Below are 17,752 nucleotides of genomic sequence, written 5' to 3' on the forward strand. Positions count from 1 at the left end.
ACTGGTGAAGTCCCTGTCTGCCTCTGTTCCCGGCCTCGCCTCCCGACGGCGGGGACCTGCGGGGCCCAACCCCTGAGGTAGCGTCAACCCCACTTCGGGCCAAGGGTCAACAATTCCTAACAAAAACAAGTACAGAAAAGCAGAAAGCTATAAACCTCCTGTCCCAGAGATACACTCCCTACTGATAAAGAAATCACGGGTCAGCACAGGAAACTGAAACCGAAAGCTTACTTTTCTATCCTGCAAGAGCCATGGCTGCTGCAACCCCCACTGAGAGTCTGCGAGATGAAGCTTCCTGCCCCATCTGTTTGGATTATTTTACAGATCCGGTGACCTTAGACTGTGGACACAACTTCTGCCGCTCCTGTATCACTCAGACCTGGGAGGGGAGAGACACAAACTTCCCCTGTCCCCAGTGCAGGAAAACCTCCCAGAATAGGAACCTCAGGCCTAACAGGAAGCTGGCAAATATGACAGAAATGGTGAAAAAGCTTTCTCAGAGCTCAGTGAGACAGAAAGAGGAGAATCTGTGTGAGGAGCACGAGGAGAAGCTGAAGCTGTTCTGTGAAGAGGATCAGAGAGCAATCTGTGTTATTTGTAGAGAGTCCCGGGACCACAGATCTCACACTGTGACCCCCATACAGGAGGCTGTGCAGGAATACAAGGTGAGTGTCAGTATCTTTATTATCACAGTGTGTCCCGGGGTCACAGATCTCACACTGTGATCCCCATAGAGGAGGCTGTGCAGGAATACAAGGTGTGTGTCAGTATCTTTATTATCACAGTGTGTCCCAGGGTCACAGATCTCACACTGTGACCCCCATACAGGAGGTTGTGCAGGAATACAAGGTGTGTGTCAGTATCTTTATTATCACAGTGTGTCCCGGGGTCACAGATCTCACACCCTGACCCCCATACAGGAGGCAGTGCAGGAATACAAGGTGAGTGTCAGTATCTTTATTATCACAGTGTGTCCCGGGGTCACAGATCTCACACCGTGATCCCCATACAGGAGGCTGTGCAGGAATACAAGGTGTGTGTCAGTATCTTTATTATCACAGTGTGTCCCGGGGTCACAGATCTCAGACCCTGATCCCCATACAGGAGGCTGTGCAGGAATACAAGGTGTGTGTCAGTATCTTTATTATCACAGTGTGTCCCGGGGTCACAGATCTCACACCGTGACCCCCATACAGGAGGCAGTGCAGGAATACAAGGTGTGTGTCAGTATCTTTATTATCACAGTGTGTCCCGGGGTCACAGATCTCACACCGTGATCCCCATACAGGAGGCAGTGCAGGAATACAAGGTGAGTGTCAGTATCTTTATTATCACAGTGTGTCCCGGGGTCACAGATCTCACACTGTGATCCCCATACAGGAGGCAGTGCAGGAATACAAGGTGAGTGTCAGTATCTTTATTATCACAGTGTGTCCCGGGGTCACAGATCTCACACCTGTGATCCCCATACAGGAGGCTGTGCAGGAATACAAGGTGAGTGTCAGTATCTTTATTATCACAGTGTGTCCCGGGGTCACAGATCTCACACTGTGATCCCCATACAGGAGGCAGTGCAGGAATACAAGGTGAGTGTCAGTATCTTTATTATCACAGTGTGTCCCGGGGTCACAGATCTCACACTGTGACCCCCATACAGGAGGCTGTGCAGGAATACAAGGTGTGTGTCAGTATCTTTATTATCACAGTGTGTCCGGGGTCACAGATCTCACACTGTGATCCCCATACAGGAGGCTGTGCAGGAATACAAGGTGAGTGTCAGTATCTTTATTATCACAGTGTGTCCCGGGGTCACAGATCTCACACCTGTGATCCCCATACAGGAGGCTGTGCAGGAATACAAGGTGTGTGTCAGTATCTTTATTATCACAGTGTGTCCCAGGTCACAGATCTCACACCCTGATCCCCATACAGGAGGCTGTGCAGGAATACAAGGTGTGTGTCAGTATCTTTATTATCACAGTGTGTCCCAGGGTCACAGATCTCACACCGTGACCCCCATACAGGAGGCTGTGCAGGAATACAAGGTGTGTGTCAGTATCTTTATTATCACAGTGTGTCCCAGGGTCACAGATCTCACACCGTGATCCCCCATACAGGAGGCTGTGCAGGAATACAAGGTGTGTGTCAGTATCTTTATTATCACAGTGTGTCCCGGGGTCACAGATCTCACACCGTGACCCCCATACAGGAGGCTGTGCAGGAATACAAGGTGTGTGTCAGTATCTTTATTATCACAGTGTGTCCCAGGGTCACAGATCTCACACTGTGATCCCCATACAGGAGGCTGTGCAGGAATACAAGGTGTGTGTCAGTATCTTTATTATCACAGTGTGTCCCGGGGTCACAGATCTCACACCGTGATCCCCATACAGGAGGCTGTGCAGGAATACAAGGTGTGTGTCAGTATCTTTATTATCACAGTGTGTCCCGGGGTCACAGATCTCACACTGTGATCCCCATACAGGAGGCTGTGCAGGAATACAAGGTGTGTGTCAGTATCTTTATTATCACAGTGTGTCCCGGGGTCACAGATCTCACACCGTGATCCCCATACAGGAGGCTGTGCAGGAATACAAGGTGTGTGTCAGTATCTTTATTATCACAGTGTGTCCCGGGGTCACAGATCTCACACCGTGACCCCCATACAGGAGGCTGTGCAGGAATACAAGGTGAGTGTCAGTATCTTTATTATCACAGTGTGTCCCGGGGTCACAGATCTCACACTGTGATCCCCATACAGGAGGCTGTGCAGGAATACAAGGTGTGGTGTCAGTATCTTTATTATCACAGTGTGTCCCGGGGTCACAGATCTCACACCGTGACCCCCATACAGGAGGCTGTGCAGGAATACAAGGTGAGTGTCAGTATCTTTATTATCACAGTGTGTCCCGGGGTCACAGATCTCACACCTGTGATCCCCATACAGGAGGCAGTGCAGGAATACAAGGTGAGTGTCAGTATCTTTATTATCACAGTGTGTCCCGGGGTCACAGATCTCACACTGTGATCCCCCATACAGGAGGCTGTGCAGGAATACAAGGTGTGTGTCAGTATCTTTATTATCACAGTGTGTCCCGGGGTCACAGATCTCACACCGTGATCCCCATACAGGAGGCTGTGCAGGAATACAAGGTGTGTGTCAGTATCTTTATTATCACAGTGTGTCCCAGGGTCACAGATCTCACACTGTGATCCCCATACAGGAGGCTGTGCAGGAATACAAGGTGTGTGTCAGTATCTTTATTATCACAGTGTGTCCCGGGGTCACAGATCTCACACCGTGATCCCCATACAGGAGGCAGTGCAGGAATACAAGGTGTGTGTCAGTATCTTTATTATCACAGTGTGTCCCGGGGTCACAGATCTCACACCTGTGATCCCCATACAGGAGGCTGTGCAGGAATACAAGGTGTGTGTCAGTATCTTTATTATCACAGTGTGTCCCGGGGTCACAGATCTCACACTGTGATCCCCATACAGGAGGCTGTGCAGGAATACAAGGTGTGTGTCAGTATCTTTATTATCACAGTGTGTCCCGGGGTCACAGATCTCACACTGTGATCCCCATACAGGAGGCTGTGCAGGAATACAAGGTGTGTGTCAGTATCTTTATTATCACAGTGTGTCCCGGGGTCACAGATCTCACACTGTGATCCCCATACAGGAGGCTGTGCAGGAATACAAGGTGTGTGTCAGTATCTTTATTATCACAGTGTGTCCCGGGGTCACAGATCTCACACTGTGATCCCCATACAGGAGGCTGTGCAGGAATACAAGGTGTGTGTCAGTATCTTTATTATCACAGTGTGTCCCGGGGTCACAGATCTCACACTGTGATCCCCATACAGGAGGCTGTGCAGGAATACAAGGTGTGTGTCAGTATCTTTATTATCACAGTGTGTCCCGGGGTCACAGATCTCACACTGTGATCCCCATACAGGAGGCTGTGCAGGAATACAAGGTGTGTGTCAGTATCTTTATTATCACAGTGTGTCCCGGGGTCACAGATCTCACACTGTGATCCCCATACAGGAGGCTGTGCAGGAATACAAGGTGTGTGTCAGTATCTTTATTATCACAGTGTGTCCCGGGGTCACAGATCTCACACTGTGATCCCCATACAGGAGGCTGTGCAGGAATACAAGGTGAGTGTCAGTATCTTTATTATCACAGTGTGTCCCGGGGTCACAGATCTCACACTGTGATCCCCATACAGGAGGCTGTGCAGGAATACAAGGTGTGTGTCAGTATCTTTATTATCACAGTGTGTCCCGGGGTCACAGATCTCACACCTGTGATCCCCATACAGGAGGCTGTGCAGGAATACAAGGTGTGTGTCAGTATCTTTATTATCACAGTGTGTCCCGGGGTCACAGATCTCACACTGTGATCCCCATACAGGAGGCTGTGCAGGAATACAAGGTGAGTGTCAGTATCTTTATTATCACAGTGTGTCCCGGGGTCACAGATCTCACACTGTGATCCCCATACAGGAGGCTGTGCAGGAATACAAGGTGTGTGTCAGTATCTTTATTATCACAGTGTGTCCCGGGGTCACAGATCTCACACTGTGATCCCCATACAGGAGGCTGTGCAGGAATACAAGGTGTGTGTCAGTATCTTTATTATCACAGTGTGTCCCGGGGTCACAGATCTCACACTGTGATCCCCATACAGGAGGCTGTGCAGGAATACAAGGTGTGTGTCAGTATCTTTATTATCACAGTGTGTCCCGGGGTCACAGATCTCACACCTGTGATCCCCCATACAGGAGGCTGTGCAGGAATACAAGGTGTGTGTCAGTATCTTTATTATCACAGTGTGTCCCGGGGTCACAGATCTCACACCTGTGATCCCCATACAGGAGGCTGTGCAGGAATACAAGGTGTGTGTCAGTATCTTTATTATCACAGTGTGTCCCGGGGTCACAGATCTCACACCGTGATCCCCATACAGGAGGCTGTGCAGGAATACAAGGTGCTGTGTCAGTATCTTTATTATCACAGTGTGTCCCGGGGTCACAGATCTCACACCGTGATCCCCATACAGGAGGCTGTGCAGGAATACAAGGTGTGTGTCAGTATCTTTATTATCACAGTGTGTCCCGGGGTCACAGATCTCACACCGTGATCCCCATACAGGAGGCAGTGCAGGAATACAAGGCGAGTGTCAGTATCTTTATTATCACAGTGTGTCCCAGGGGTCACAGATCTCACACTTGTGATCCCCATACAGGAGGCTGTGCAGGAATACAAGGTGAGTGTCAGTATCTTTATTATCACAGTGTGTCCCGGGGTCACAGATCTCACACCTGTGATCCCCATACAGGAGGCTGTGCAGGAATACAAGGTGAGTGTCAGTATCTTTATTATCACAGTGTGTCCCGGGGTCACAGATCTCACACCGTGATCCCCATACAGGAGGCAGTGCAGGAATACAAGGTGTGTGTCAGTATCTTTATTATCACAGTGTGTCCCGGGGTCACAGATCTCACACTGTGATCCCCATACAGGAGGCATGTGCAGGAATACAAGGTGATGTGTCAGTATCTTTATTATCACAGTGTGTCCCGGGGCCACAGATCTCACACCGTGATCCCCATACAGGAGGCAGTGCAGGAATACAAGGTGAGTGTCAGTATCTTTATTATCACAGTGTGTCCCGGGGTCACAGATCTCACCCTGTGATCCCCATACAGGAGGCAGTGCAGGAATACAAGGTGATGTGTCAGTATCTTTATTATCACAGTGTGTCCCGGGGTCACAGATCTCACACTGTGATCCCCATACAGGAGGCATGTGCAGGAATACAAGGTGTGTGTCAGTATCTTTATTATCACAGTGTGTCCCGGGGTCACAGATCTCACACTGTGATCCCCATACAGGAGGCAGTGCAGGAATACAAGGTGTGTGTCAGTATCTTTATTATCACAGTGTGTCCCGGGGTCACAGATCTCACACCTGTGATCCCCATACAGGAGGCTGTGCAGGAATACAAGGTGTGTGTCAGTATCTTTATTATCACAGTGTGTCCCGGGGTCACAGATCTCACACCTGTGATCCCCATACAGGAGGCTGTGCAGGAATACAAGGTGTGTGTCAGTATCTTTATTATCACAGTGTGTCCCGGGGTCACAGATCTCACACCGTGATCCCCATACAGGAGGCTGTGCAGGAATACAAGGTGTGTGTCAGTATCTTTATTATCACAGTGTGTCCCGGGGTCACAGATCTCACACCGTGATCCCCATACAGGAGGCTGTGCAGGAATACAAGGTGTGTGTCAGTATCTTTATTATCACAGTGTGTCCCAGGGTCACAGATCTCACACCGTGATCCCCATACAGGAGGCTGTGCAGGAATACAAGGTGTGTGTCAGTATCTTTATTATCACAGTGTGTCCCGGGGTCACAGATCTCACACCTGTGATCCCCCATACAGGAGGCAGTGCAGGAATACAAGGCGAGTGTCAGTATCTTTATTATCACAGTGTGTCCCAGGGGTCACAGATCTCACACTGTGATCCCCATACAGGAGGCTGTGCAGGAATACAAGGTGTGTGTCAGTATCTTTATTATCACAGTGTGTCCCGGGGTCACAGATCTCACACTGTGATCCCCCATACAGGAGGCTGTGCAGGAATACAAGGTGTGTGTCAGTATCTTTATTATCACAGTGTGTCCCGGGGTCACAGATCTCACACTGTGATCCCCATACAGGAGGCTGTGCAGGAATACAAGGTGTGTGTCAGTATCTTTATTATCACAGTGTGTCCCGGGGTCACAGATCTCACACCGTGACCCCCATACAGGAGGCTGTGCAGGAATACAAGGTGTGTGTCAGTATCTTTATTATCACAGTGTGTCCCGGGGTCACAGATCTCACACCGTGATCCCCATACAGGAGGCTGTGCAGGAATACAAGGTGTGTGTCAGTATCTTTATTATCACAGTGTGTCCCGGGGTCACAGATCTCACACCGTGATCCCCCATACAGGAGGCATGTGCAGGAATACAAGGTGTGTGTCAGTATCTTTATTATCACAGTGTGTCCCGGGGTCACAGATCTCACACCGTGATCCCCATACAGGAGGCTGTGCAGGAATACAAGGTGTGTGTCAGTATCTTTATTATCACAGTGTGTCCCGGGGTCACAGATCTCACACCGTGATCCCCATACAGGAGGCAGTGCAGGAATACAAGGTGAGTGTCAGTATCTTTATTATCACAGTGTGTCCCGGGGTCACAGATCTCACACTGTGATCCCCATACAGGAGGCTGTGCAGGAATACAAGGTGTGTGTCAGTATCTTTATTATCACAGTGTGTCCCGGGGTCACAGATCTCACACCTGTGATCCCCCATACAGGAGGCTGTGCAGGAATACAAGGTGTGTGTCAGTATCTTTATTATCACAGTGTGTCCCGGGGTCACAGATCTCACACCGTGATCCCCATACAGGAGGCTGTGCAGGAATACAAGGTGTGTGTCAGTATCTTTATTATCACAGTGTGTCCCGGGGTCACAGATCTCACACCGTGATCCCCATACAGGAGGCTGTGCAGGAATACAAGGTGTGTGTCAGTATCTTTATTATCACAGTGTGTCCCGGGGTCACAGATCTCACACTGTGATCCCCATACAGGAGGCTGTGCAGGAATACAAGGTGTGTGTCAGTATCTTTATTATCACAGTGTGTCCCGGGGTCACAGATCTCACACTGTGATCCCCATACAGGAGGCTGTGCAGGAATACAAGGTGTGTGTCAGTATCTTTATTATCACAGTGTGTCCCGGGGTCACAGATCTCACACCTGTGATCCCCATACAGGAGGCTGTGCAGGAATACAAGGTGTGTGTCAGTATCTTTATTATCACAGTGTGTCCCGGGGTCACAGATCTCACACTGTGATCCCCATACAGGAGGCTGTGCAGGAATACAAGGTGTGTGTCAGTATCTTTATTATCACAGTGTGTCCCGGGGTCACAGATCTCACACTGTGATCCCCATACAGGAGGCTGTGCAGGAATACAAGGTGTGTGTCAGTATCTTTATTATCACAGTGTGTCCCGGGGTCACAGATCTCACACTGTGATCCCCATACAGGAGGCTGTGCAGGAATACAAGGTGTGTGTCAGTATCTTTATTATCACAGTGTGTCCCGGGGTCACAGATCTCACACTGTGATCCCCATACAGGAGGCTGTGCAGGAATACAAGGTGTGTGTCAGTATCTTTATTATCACAGTGTGTCCCGGGGTCACAGATCTCACACTGTGATCCCCATACAGGAGGCTGTGCAGGAATACAAGGTGTGTGTCAGTATCTTTATTATCACAGTGTGTCCCGGGGTCACAGATCTCACACTGTGATCCCCATACAGGAGGCTGTGCAGGAATACAAGGTGTGTGTCAGTATCTTTATTATCACAGTGTGTCCCGGGGTCACAGATCTCACACTGTGATCCCCATACAGGAGGCTGTGCAGGAATACAAGGTGTGTGTCAGTATCTTTATTATCACAGTGTGTCCCGGGGTCACAGATCTCACACCTGTGATCCCCATACAGGAGGCTGTGCAGGAATACAAGGTGTGTGTCAGTATCTTTATTATCACAGTGTGTCCCGGGGTCACAGATCTCACACTGTGATCCCCATACAGGAGGCTGTGCAGGAATACAAGGTGTGTGTCAGTATCTTTATTATCACAGTGTGTCCCGGGGTCACAGATCTCACACTGTGATCCCCATACAGGAGGCTGTGCAGGAATACAAGGTTATGTGTCAGTATCTTTATTATCACAGTGTGTCCCGGGGTCACAGATCTCACACTGTGATCCCCATACAGGAGGCTGTGCAGGAATACAAGGTGTGTGTCAGTATCTTTATTATCACAGTGTGTCCCGGGGTCACAGATCTCACACTGTGATCCCCATACAGGAGGCTGTGCAGGAATACAAGGTGTGTGTCAGTATCTTTATTATCACAGTGTGTCCCGGGGTCACAGATCTCACACTGTGATCCCCATACAGGAGGCTGTGCAGGAATACAAGGTGTGTGTCAGTATCTTTATTATCACAGTGTGTCCCGGGGTCACAGATCTCACACTGTGATCCCCATACAGGAGGCTGTGCAGGAATACAAGGTGTGTGTCAGTATCTTTATTATCACAGTGTGTCCCGGGGTCACAGATCTCACACTGTGATCCCCATACAGGAGGCTGTGCAGGAATACAAGGTGTGTGTCAGTATCTTTATTATCACAGTGTGTCCCGGGGTCACAGATCTCACACTGTGATCCCCATACAGGAGGCTGTGCAGGAATACAAGGTGTGTGTCAGTATCTTTATTATCACAGTGTGTCCCGGGGTCACAGATCTCACACTGTGATCCCCATACAGGAGGCTGTGCAGGAATACAAGGTGTGTGTCAGTATCTTTATTATCACAGTGTGTCCCGGGGTCACAGATCTCACACTGTGATCCCCCATACAGGAGGCTGTGCAGGAATACAAGGTGTGTGTCAGTATCTTTATTATCACAGTGTGTCCCGGGGTCACAGATCTCACACCTGTGATCCCCATACAGGAGGCTGTGCAGGAATACAAGGTGAGTGTCAGTATCTTTATTATCACAGTGTGTCCCGGGGTCACAGATCTCACACCTGTGACCCCCATACAGGAGGCTGTGCAGGAATACAAGGTGTGTGTCAGTATCTTTATTATCACAGTGTGTCCCGGGGTCACAGATCTCACACCTGTGATCCCCCATACAGGAGGCTAGTGCAGGAATCCAAGGTGAGTGTCAGTATCTTTATTATCACAGTGTGTCCCGGGGTCACAGATCTCACACCCTGATCCCCATACAGGAGGCAGTGCAGGAATACAAGGTGAGTGTCAGTATCTTTATTATCACAGTGTGTCCCGGGGTCACAGATCTCACACCTGTGATCCCCATACAGGAGGCTGTGCAGGAATACAAGGTGTGTGTCAGTATCTTTATTATCACAGTGTGTCCCGGGGTCACAGATCTCACACCGTGATCCCCATACAGGAGGCTGTGCAGGAATACAAGGTGAGTGTCAGTATCTTTATTATCACAGTGTGTCCCGGGGTCACAGATCTCACACCGTGATCCCCATACAGGAGGCTGTGCAGGAATACAAGGTGTGTGTCAGTATCTTTATTATCACAGTGTGTCCCGGGGTCACAGATCTCACACTGTGATCCCCATACAGGAGGCTGTGCAGGAATACAAGGTGTGTGTCAGTATCTTTATTATCACAGTGTGTCCCAGGGACCACAGATCTCACACTGTGATCCCCATACAGGAGGCAGTGCAGGAATACAAGGTGACTGTCAGTATCTTTATTATCACAGTGTGTCCCGGGGTCACAGATCTCACACTGTGATCCCCATACAGGAGGCTGTGCAGGAATACAAGGTGTGTGTCAGTATCTTTATTATCACAGTGTGTCTCGGAGTCACAGATCTCACACTGTGATCCCCATACAGGAGGCTGTGCAGGAATACAAGGTGTGTGTCAGTATCTTTATTATCACAGTGTGTCCCGGGGTCACAGATCTCACACTGTGATCCCCATACAGGAGGCTGTGCAGGAATACAAGGTGTGTGTCAGTATCTTTATTATCACAGTGTGTCCTCGGAGTCACAGATCTCACACTGTGACCCCCATACAGGAGGCTGTGCAGGAATACAAGGTGTGTGTCAGTATCTTTATTATCACAGTGTGTCTCGGGGTCACAGATCTCACACTGTGACCCCCATACAGGAGGCTGTGCAGGAATACAAGGTGTGTGTCAGTATCTTTATTATCACAGTGTGTCCCGGGGTCACAGATCTCACACCGTGACCCCCATACAGGAGGCTGTGCAGGAATACAAGGTGTGTGTCAGTATCTTTATTATCACAGTGTGTCTCGGGGTCACAGATCTCACACTGTGATCCCCATACAGGAGGCTGTGCAGGAATACAAGGTGTGTGTCAGTATCTTTATTATCACAGTGTGTCCCGGGGTCACAGATCTCACACTGTGATCCCCATACAGGAGGCTGTGCATGAATACAAGGTGTGTATCAGTATCTTTATTATCACAGTGTGTCCTGGGGTCACAGATCTCACACTGTGATCCCCATACAGGAGGCTGTGCAGGAATACAAGGTGAGTGTCAGTATCTTTATTATCACAGTGTGTCCCGGGGTCACAGATCTCACACCGTGATCCCCATACAGGAGGCTGTGCATGAATACAAGGTGTGTATCAGTATCTTTATTATCACAGTGTGTCCCTGGGGTCACAGATCTCACACTGTGATCCCCATACAGGAGGCTGTGCAGGAATACAAGGTGAGTGTCAGTATCTTTATTATCACAGTGTGTCCCGGGGTCACAGATCTCACACCGTGATCCCCATACAGGAGGCAGTGCAGGAATACAAGGTGTGTGTCAGTATCTTTATTATCACAGTGTGTCCCGGGGTCACAGATCTCACACCCTGATCCCCATACAGGAGGCAGTGCAGGAATACAAGGTGAGTGTCAGTATCTTTATTATCACAGTGTGTCCCGGGGTCACAGATCTCACACCGTGATCCCCATACAGGAGGCAGTGCAGGAATACAAGGTGTGTGTCAGTATCTTTATTATCACAGTGTGTCCCGGGGTCACAGATCTCACACTGTGATCCCCATACAGGAGGCTGTGCAGGAATACAAGGTGAGTGTCAGTATCTTTATTATTAATTATCACATTCATAAATCAATCTGCTTTTTAAAGATTATCTAAACTGGCGATGTTATCTCACATGTACTCTTTATGTGGAAATTCTGTTCTTAAAAATATTGAAATTCAAACCAAAGATGTTTATTGTTCACAGAATAAAATCCAAATACACTTGGAGCCTCTGAGAAAGGAGCTGGAAGATCTTCTGAAGCTTAAATCCAGTGAGGAGAGGAAAGCTGAGGAGCTGAGGGTGGGTGTCTGTGTCTCCTCAGTGCCCTGAACCAGATCAATCAGAGGATCCTAGGATCCCACCTGCCTTGTTACAGAGGGGCTGGGAGTATTTCTGGTGCTTATTAGCTGAGGACAGGCAGATTGGGGATCATTTCCGCTCTCTCCCTCAGAGGCCAGGGATAGGTCGGGCCTGATGCTTTTTAACCAGTTGCACTCCAGGATGTACATTTACCCCTTAACCACGTGTGAAGTGAGAGAGAACTTTCCTCTGATGTAAGCATCTGATATTTGCAGCTTTTGATTGACTCCTGAGAGCTGTGACGCAGTTTCTGGTGGTGGATCCTCGGGTGACACAAAGCTCAGGAGGGCTCTGGGAACAGCAGAGATTCCTTGTTCATTGCAGGAGCTGCATCCAGAGCTCTGTGCACCTAAACCAGGGCCGTGTTACTGAGATTTCCATCTCTTTGTTCCATGCAGAGCCAGACAGAGATCAAGAGACGGAGGGTTGAGTCTGACTTTGAGGAAATACAGCAGTTTCTGACTAAGGAGAAGCGAATCCTTCTCTCCAGCCTGGAGGAGGAAGAGAATAAGATTCTGCAGAGAATCGGGGAAAATGTGACCCGGCTAGAAGAGCAAAGCTCCTCCATCAAGCTCCTGATCTCCGAGATAGAGGAGAAGAGTCAGCAGCCAGCGGCAGAGTTACTGAAGGTGACAGCTCAGAGAGATTTCTAAGGAAGTTACAGATCTGCCATGAGGGCTGCTGGGATTCACTTACAATATAAAAACCCTAAAATAATCATTTCCCTGTGAATATCAGCTGTAGTGATACATAAGGCAGGCTAAACCCATCAGATAAATCAGTGGGAATCTGAGGTAGGAATAATTATGTGCATAGGTGCAGACAGGGAGATTTTCAGGATTACTTGATATTATAATTGTGTAAGATCAGGAATTAGATATGGGTCTTGGCTGGATTCACTCAGGAGAATTTTCAGCCACTTAAAAATGCTCCTTTTGATTCAAGAAACAGCAAATCTGAATAGAACCGGAGCAATCAGTGGTCGGCTGCATAAAGCACCAATTGCCTAATTTTATAAATCCTGAGGGGTAGATTTTCAGACGAGCGCGAACAGCCTACTTTTGTTTGCGCTCCAGGCGCAAACAAAAGTACGCTGGATTTTAGTAGATACGCGCGTAGTCGCACGTATCGGCTAAAATCCTGGATCGGCGCGCGCAAGGCTATCGATTTCGTATAGCCTGCGCGCGCCGAGCCGCGCAGCCTACCCCCGTTCCCTTCTAGGCCGCTCCGAAATCGGAGCGGCCTAGAAGGGAACTTTCCTTTGCCCTCCCCTCACCTTCCCCTCCCTTCCCCTTCCTAACCCACCCGCCCGGCCCTGTCTAAACCCCCATCCTACCTTTGTCGGGGGATTTACGCCTCCCAGAGGGAGGCGTAAATCCCCGCGCGCGAGCGGGACTCCTGCGCGCCAGGCCGCGACCTGGGGGCGGGTACGGAGGGCGCGGCCACGCCCCCGGGCCGTAGCCACGCCCCCGTACCCGCCCCCAAAACGCTGCCGACACGCCCCCGCAACGCCGCGCGCTCCGGCCCCGCCCCCCGACACGCCCCCCTCCAAGAACCCCGGGACGTACGCGAGTCCCGGGGCTCTGCGCGCGCCAGGAGGCCTATGTAAAATAGGCTTCCCGGCGCGCAGGGCCCTGCTCGCGTAAATCCGCCCGGTTTTGGGCGGATTTACGCGAGCAGGGCTCTGAAAATCCGCCCCTTACTGAATTATTCCAACATTTTTTTTAACTGTAGGCAACCTTCAGGTCATATTACTATTTTACACTTAATCTCCCCAATTAACGCCTTATTGTTACCGAACACTATTGGCACCACCTATGTAATGTACGACCCATATTTTTATTGGTGCCTTATTGTAAACCGTTGTGATGGTGAATAACTTAATGACGGTATATAAAAACTCTTAAATAAATAAATAAATAAATAAATAAATAAATAAATAAATAAATAAAGTGTAAATCTTCCTCCTCTGGAAGAAGAAGCCAAGTCTTGAAAGCCCCAGCCTGTCCCGGCTCTTGGAAAGTTGGGACGTAAGTCCTGCGAGAGGATTTATTATAACAAATCAGAGACAGAGGGAGCATCTTCCAGTAACTCCCTACTCTGCTCTGTAGGGTCCCCGATCAGGGGCGGGTTGGCCTGTTGGGGTATCGGGCATCCCCCGTGGGACGATCGCTCTGATCAGGTGATTTTTCCAGCTTCCTGCTGTGATGAGATCCTGCATGGAGGTGGCCCAAAGAGAGACCCTCTCCTCCCCACCGTGCAGGTGATGGAGATTTCCCCTATGTCCATGCGAGTCCGTGCTGGTGCCACAACTGTGGCCATCTGTGCTGTTGCCTGCTAACTACACACGGGGCCTTGCTATGCTGCAATCGACCTGTGCACCACTGTCCTCCTATCTAGAGTCCAGCTCTGACATCCCTTCAGATAAAGTTGCCCCTTTGCTGGGGGGTGAGGGGAGTATTTCTCTGTTCTTCAGCTTCTCCTGCCCCTCTCTCCCCATTCCTGTTTGTTGGGACATCGGTAGTGCCCCAGTCAGGAAAAAAATGAGGAGGGCAGGCCATGTGTGTATGAAAGAGTGAGAGAGCATGTATGTGAGTGGGAGAAAGTGGGAGAGAAATGTATGTGTATGAGAGAGGGAGAGAGAGTATGAGTGTGTGAGATAGAGAGATGAGAACATAGGTGTGAGAGAGGGGGAGAGAGTATGTGTGTTTGTGACAGAGAGATGAGATCATGGGTGAGAGTGAGGAGGGAGAGAGAATGTGTATGTGAGAGAGGGAGAGAGTATGTGTGTGTGTGACATAGAGATGAGATCATGGGTATGAGTGAGGAGGGAGAGAGAATGTGTGTTTGAGAGAGGGGGAGAGAATATGTGTGTTTGTGACAGAGAGATGAGATCATAGGTATGAGTGAGGAGGGAGAGATAATGTGTATGTGAGAGAGGGAGAGAGTATGTGTGTGTGTGACAGAGAGATGAGATCATGGGTATGAGTGAGGAGGGAGAGAGAATGTGTGTGAGAGAAAGAACATGGACATTTGTGAGGGAGAAAGCATAAATATCAGGAACTGGAGGGCCCTCAGTATGGTTCACGGGAGTGGGATCACATATATACAAATGAGAAGGAGGGAAAGGACACCTTCTGACCTCTCCCCCCCCCCCCTCCCCAGTCCTCAAGTGACCAGTTCAGGTCTGTGAAAACGTTGGTCACCATACAGGAGCCGCGTGTAGCAGTGACCTTCTTCCACCTGCCTTCCAGCATTGAGGAGCAGCGCTGCCATCCCACAGCTGAGAAAGGGAAGGCCAGAAGAAGGGGGCGGCCTGAAAGCTATAAAGCTATATGTGTGTATGAGAGGGAGACTGCACGTGTGTGTGTGTGTGTGTGCAAGAGAATCTGCGTGTTTATGAACGTACGACAGAGCCTGTGTATGTGTGAGAGACTGCGTATGATTGACAGACTGAGAGGGCCTGTATGTGTCTGAGAGCTTGAGACTGTGTGTGTGTGTGTGTGTGTGTAAGAGAGAGTAACAGAGCCTGGTGTATGTGACAGCGTGTATGTGAGTGAGAGTGAGCCTGTGTGTGTGACAGCATGTGTGTTTGTTGGGGAGGTGGAGAGAAGTAAATATTGTGAGGTCCCCATCCCAATCCACAACAATCTGTGGGTGACTGGAAACCAAATGATTCCAGGTATGGATTTTTAATCCCATTATTTTAAATTTGGGGGATTATTTCATGTGTCTGCTGTTTGAAATACTTGATTTTTAGGAAATATTAGAAAAAACTTATGATAATTACTTGATGTTCGATGGATGTTGCCTACTTGACATATTTATTCTTTTTTTTAGTATTGTTTAATATTATGAATGATGGTTTTGTTTTTTTTTTTTTACTTTATTGCTTAATGCTGTTTGAGGAATGATGTTTCTGTTTTCCATTGTTGCAATGCATAATAGTCAGGCTTACTGTGTTTTCCAGAGCATAAGTGTGAGCAAGCCTGAGTGAGCCGTGAACACGTATGTGAGTGAGAGAGATCGAGCCGGCCAATGAGCATTTGTGTGAGCAAGAGGACTATTTAAAACAGTGAGCGTGTGTATGAGAGAAAATATAAGGCAGTCTGTGTGAGAATGAGCATATATGTTAGAAAGTGTGTATATATAAGAGAGAGGAGAAAGTTTGTGCTCCCCTCCTCTCCCTGACTAATCCATGACAATCTGAGGGTGACTGGAGCCTAAAGTTCCCAGGTATGGAGAGCAGAGGATTTTTTTTATAGCCTTAGTTTTAATTATTGGGTGTCGTTTGATGCGTCTGCTGGTTGGAAATACTTTACTGATTGTTTTTTGTTTTAATTTTCCAGTGCTATATATTTTTAATCATTCAATGTTCTGTTCATCAGCTGCTTTGAGATATTTATTCTTTTTATGAGTTTGGCTTTACTATTATCATATCTTGATTTTGTTTGATGTTTAATGAGGAATGGTGATGTTTCTGTTTTTCTGTCGTTGCACTGCATACGGAGTCTGTCTTGTTATGGTTTCCAATTCAGTTTTTGTTTGCATGTTTCCAGTTCAGCTTTATTGTCTCTTTATTCTGTGTTTGGTGAGGGTCTTTGTATTCTGCATGTGTGACTGAGATGAGGTATTCTGCTAGCGCAGGGATCTATAACAGCTTGGCTTGTTCTGTTATTCTAATATCAGGTGTATTGGTGTTTTAGGGCCTGTTGTAACAGAGTAGGTAGGCAGTGCCGAGCCTGGGGAACTATAAAAGCAACAGACTCTGTAGCACTCAGTCAATGGGAATGCACTGGAATGGGATGGAGGGTATGGAGAAGTGGAGGCGAGCTACAGTCACAAAAAGGGATGGGGTGAGCCAAGAGGAAGTGCCGAAGCAATGCTGGGGAGGCGACTGCAGGCTGGGCTTTCCTCCTGAAAGGGTCAACTGGTTGTGGAAACAGTGAGTCTCCTGGAGTGAGGGTGAGAAAGGGAGACGGTGAGTGCTGGCAGTGAGCAAAACCTTTTTAGATAATCCTGTGGCAGTACTGAAGCAGAGGTGCTCACTGTGTGAACAGATGAGCAGCAGCAGTACAATGACAGAATGTGTGTTTCAGAGAGAGAGTGAGGCTGTGGGTGTCTTTCTCCCTGACACAGAAATGCACCCATGCACACACTTCCTCTATCACACACCCGTACACTGAGGGCAAGAGTCTGTGTCTAAGAGACTGTGTGTCTGTCTGACCCTGGCTGGCAGTGTGGCTGTCACATTACTTGGCAACTGGTTCATGAGCTGATTGGTTGACAAAGGACTTTAGTATCAGATCAGGACTGCAAGATATAATTATGAAGGAGGGAACCAGACTTGTGGGCGGATGGTAACTGATTGCATGGATGGAAGAGGTCCCGCAGCTCCGTTTGCTCTCCTCTGGTCTACGGCGCATTCTATGACTTAGTTATTTAGGAAAAATGTGACATTTATGTTGGAGATTGTTTGGGCTCAGTTCTTCCAGGCTCCAGGTCACATGATCTACCTATGAAGGGTCAGTTTGGCGAGCTTTTGGGAAATGCTGAAACACTGCTGCAGGGAAAATCGACAAGGGAGTCAGACAGATATCTTGTGGGTCGGTTTTGAATGAAATCCCCCGGGCTGATATTTTCCTGCAACCCACCCCTGTCCCAGATCTTTAGTGACATCGGGAATGCATT

At 48.7% G+C, this 17,752-nt stretch overlaps 1 protein-coding gene across 1 annotated transcript in view; it reads left to right on the top strand.

Moving 5' to 3' along the window:
- Positions 1 to 201: 201 nt before the first annotated feature.
- Positions 202 to 17,752, top strand: part of LOC115081590 (E3 ubiquitin-protein ligase TRIM41-like) — a 35,380-nt gene continuing 17,829 nt past the window's right edge. Inside the window, exons 1-3 of the mRNA XM_029586012.1 lie at positions 202 to 665; positions 11,906 to 12,001; positions 12,460 to 12,690. Coding sequence (XP_029441872.1) covers positions 252 to 665; positions 11,906 to 12,001; positions 12,460 to 12,690 — 741 coding nt within the window. The 5' untranslated portion in view covers positions 202 to 251. The remainder of the gene's footprint in view (positions 666 to 11,905; positions 12,002 to 12,459; positions 12,691 to 17,752) is intronic.

Source organism: Rhinatrema bivittatum, unplaced genomic scaffold (assembly GCF_901001135.1).
Source record: "Rhinatrema bivittatum unplaced genomic scaffold, aRhiBiv1.1, whole genome shotgun sequence".
In the NCBI taxonomy this organism is placed as follows: Eukaryota; Metazoa; Chordata; class Amphibia; order Gymnophiona; family Rhinatrematidae; genus Rhinatrema; species Rhinatrema bivittatum.